We start from the raw sequence: 3,455 nt of genomic DNA, 5'->3' as shown, positions 1-3,455 counted from the left end.
AGCCCCAGCCCCGATCCCGACTCCAATCCCAGCCCCGATCCCGGATCCCATCCCGGTCCGCCCCCACCCCCGACCCCGACCCCGATCCCAATCCCAATCCCCATTGGGAATCTCCAAACAAACCCTAAAGCGCTTTTTTGGGGTGGAGCCAGCAGTGGGTGGGAAAAGCCCCATCCCTGCCCTGTCCCCATTGTCCCCATTGCCAGGAGGTGACACCGAAGCCCAGCCCTGTCCCTGCCCTGTCCCCATTGCAGGGAGGTGGCACCAAAGCCCAGCCCTGTCCCCACTGTCCCCATTGCAGGGAGGTGACACCAAAGCCCAGCCCTGTCCCCATTGTCCCCATTGCAGGGAGGTGACACCAAAGCCCAGCCCTGTCCCCATTGTCCCCATTGCAGGGAGGGGACACCAAAGCCCAGCCCTGTCCCCACTGTCCCCACTGCAGGGAGGTGACACCAAAGCCCAGCCCTGTCCCAGCCCTGTCCCCACTGCCAGGCGCTGACCCCGAGGGGACAGGGATGTGGGAAACAGCATCCATTGTCTGTGGGACATCTGGGATGGGACCGAGGTGGCTTTGGGGACACGGGGTGTCCTCGGAGCAGAGCCTGTGTCCCCAAGGAACTGCCACCCAGCCCAGGTGACGCTCAGCTGTCCCCGGGCTCTGGGATCCCGTGGATGTGGTAGCGCCCAATTGTCCCCAAAGGGGAGGGTGGCACCTCTTGGAGAAATCCCTGTCCCTGTCCCTGTCCGGGTGTGGAGCCCCGCCCCAGGAAAGAAAAATCCCAACAACAACAAAATAACGGAATTTGGGGACATCGGGGACATCCCTGAGGACGAGGAATTGCCACCTCCTCCCCGAGACACTGAGGGGACAATCCCTGGGTGTGCCCCCTTTGGGAAGGGGCCGGGTGCAGGACGGGGACGTTGGGGACAAGGAGGGGGGACACACGGTACCTTCGGGCAGCGAGGTGACACTGACGATGCGCAGGTTGGGGTTGGGGACGGGCAGGGGACAAACGTCCTTGCCCAGGCTGGGCACGGGGGGCAGCACGAAGGTGATCTCGTACTTGTGCAGGATCTTCAGGAATCCCACCTGGGAAAAAAGAGCGGGATACGGGGTGACACCACGGCCGGGGTGTCACTGTCACCCCCGCCCTGGGGACAAGGGACGCTGGACAGTCCCCAGGAAGGCGGGGACAGCACCTGGAGGGCGGGAATTGCATCCTAAAAATCCCCACTGTTAAATCCGGGATTTGTGCCCTAAAAAAAAACCCTCAGGAAATAATAAATAGGAGATAATTTAGGAAATAATTTGAATAATTTCAGAAATAAATCAGGAAAAGGCAACAACAAACGCGATGATTTTGCCCCCAAAAAACGCAGGAAAAATAAGGAATTTTGGGACAAAATTTTGGGAATGAGGACCCGTGGATGCCACAGGAGCAGGGGGAGGTTTCCCAGCCGTCCCTGGAAAAGGCAAGAGCACCTCTGCCCCTGGAACTTTTCCGCTGCCGTGACAAAAACCAGAGCCCCGCAGAGCCTTGGAAAAATCCATTTTGGGAAGGGAGAGAGCTGGGAACGATCCCTGAGAGAAAAAAAACCATCCGGGGCCAGGATCCGGAGGGTGCAATTCCCAAAATCCATCCCAACGAGATGGAAAAGGATCCAGGGAGAAAATTCCAGAGCCTAAAGGGGCTCCAGGACAGCTGGAGGGGGATAAGGACACAGGGAATGGGGACATTTGCGGGATTTTTGGAATTCCCAAAATTCCCTCACAGGCTGGGATCATCCCAAAGAGCTGGAAAAGGACACAGGGAATGGGGACATTTGGGATGGGATTTTTGGAATTCCCAAAATCCCCCCATGGGCTGGGATCATCCCAAAAAGCTGGAAAAGGATCCAGGGAGAAAATTCCAGAGCCTAAAGGGACTCCAGGAGAGCTGGAGGGGGATTGGGGACAAGGACACAGGGAATGGGGACATTTGGGATGGGATTTTGGGAAGGAATTCCCATCTGGGCTGAAATCCCCAAATTTTCCGTGGATCCCTGGGGGCGTCCAAGGAATCAGGACGAGCCCCAAAGCTCTTTTCCCCTCTAAACCATTTTTGGGATTTATCCCTTTAAAACCCCAGAAAAATACCAAACCCCAGGATCTTTTGCCAATCGCATCCCATTGCCAGCAGGGTCCCCTCCCCGCGTCCCCGTGTCCCCGTGGGTGGCACTGCCGCCCGCTCATTGTCACGCGGTGGGAACGCAACGGGGATTTGGGGATTGGGGATGACTCGGCGCCGGTGGTGGCAGCTGCAGGTGCCACGCGTTGGTGGCACCGCGGGTGGCTCCTGTCCCCTCCCCTGGAGCCGTGCCACCCTCCGGGATGACAGGGAATGGCCCCGGTGGCATCCAGAGGGGACAGCGCCACGTGTCCCCCGTGTCCCCAAAGCCACCCAAGCGTGGCGCTGGGTTTGGGGGACAATCCGGAGTTGGGAATGGGGCGGCGACGCCTCGAAATCCGGGGGTTTTCGGGTGTTGGCAGCGCCGGAGTCGCCAGGGGACGGTGACATCCCGCCGGTGTCCCCCTGTCCCCCACCTTGACCAGGAAGTGGCCGTCCTTGTCCTGTGTCACCATCACGGCCGAGTCGTGCAGCTGCTCCTGGAAGTGGACGTGGCCCTGTGTCCCCTCGTGCTGGTGGCCCTGGGTCCCCTCGGGGGTGAAGCGCACCGCTGTCCCCTTCCCCTTGCCGCCTGCAGGGGACACAGTGACAAAGGGCCCGTGTCACAGCCCTGTCCCCAGGGGAGGTGGCCTCGCGTGGTGGCACCAGGAGAGGCTTCCCTGTCACCTCCTCCCCGTGTCACCTGTGGGGACCTGTGGGGACAGCCAGCTCGTCTCCGAGCAGGAAGCTGCCACCGGGCCGTGCCAAGAGGGTCCCCAAGTGTCCCCAAGTGTCCCCAGGTGTGCCCAGGTGTGCCCAGGCTCGGCAGGCTCTGCTCCCTCCTGTGAAGTCCATAGGACAAGTGACACAGGCTGGGGACATGGGGACATGGGACAGGTGAGAAGGGGGGAGAGCATGGAAGTGCCACCAGCTGAGGTCCAGAGGGTCCCCAAGTGTCCCCAGGTGTCCCCAGGCTCGGCAGACTCCGGTCCCTCCTGTGATGTCCTCGGGACAAGTGACACAGGGACAGAGGGACACAGGTGACAAGTGACCACAGCTAGTTCCTATCTGAGCAGGGAAAGGCCACCAGCTGATGTCCAGAGGGTCCCCAAGTGTCCCCAGATGTCCCCAAGAATCCCCAGGTGTCCCCAGTCTCGCAGACTCCGCTCCCTCCTGTGATGTCCTCGGGACAAGTGACACAGGGACAGAGGGACACTGGTGACAAGTGACCACAGCCAGCTCCCCTGCGAGGACCAGAAGGTCCCCAAGTGTCCCCAGGTGGCCCCAGGTGTCCCCAGGCCCGGCAGA

The 3,455-nt window shown here is 60.7% G+C and overlaps 1 protein-coding gene across 1 annotated transcript in view; it reads right to left on the bottom strand.

Moving 5' to 3' along the window:
* The window catches only part of CUNH20orf27 (chromosome unknown C20orf27 homolog), an 8,498-nt gene that overhangs the window by 2,213 nt on the left and 2,830 nt on the right, over positions 1–3,455 (bottom strand). The window contains exons 2-3 of the mRNA XM_005431055.2: positions 2,585–2,739; positions 952–1,090 (exon numbers count right to left, since the gene is read on the bottom strand). Of these exons, the coding sequence (XP_005431112.1) occupies positions 952–1,090; positions 2,585–2,739 (294 nt within the window). The remainder of the gene's footprint in view (positions 1–951; positions 1,091–2,584; positions 2,740–3,455) is intronic.

Source organism: Geospiza fortis, unplaced genomic scaffold (assembly GCF_000277835.1).
Source record: "Geospiza fortis unplaced genomic scaffold, GeoFor_1.0 scaffold414, whole genome shotgun sequence".
NCBI classification, from domain to species: domain Eukaryota; kingdom Metazoa; phylum Chordata; class Aves; order Passeriformes; family Thraupidae; genus Geospiza; species Geospiza fortis.
Note: the sequence above shows the minus strand (reverse complement) of the source record. Positions and strands in the feature narration are given on the sequence as shown.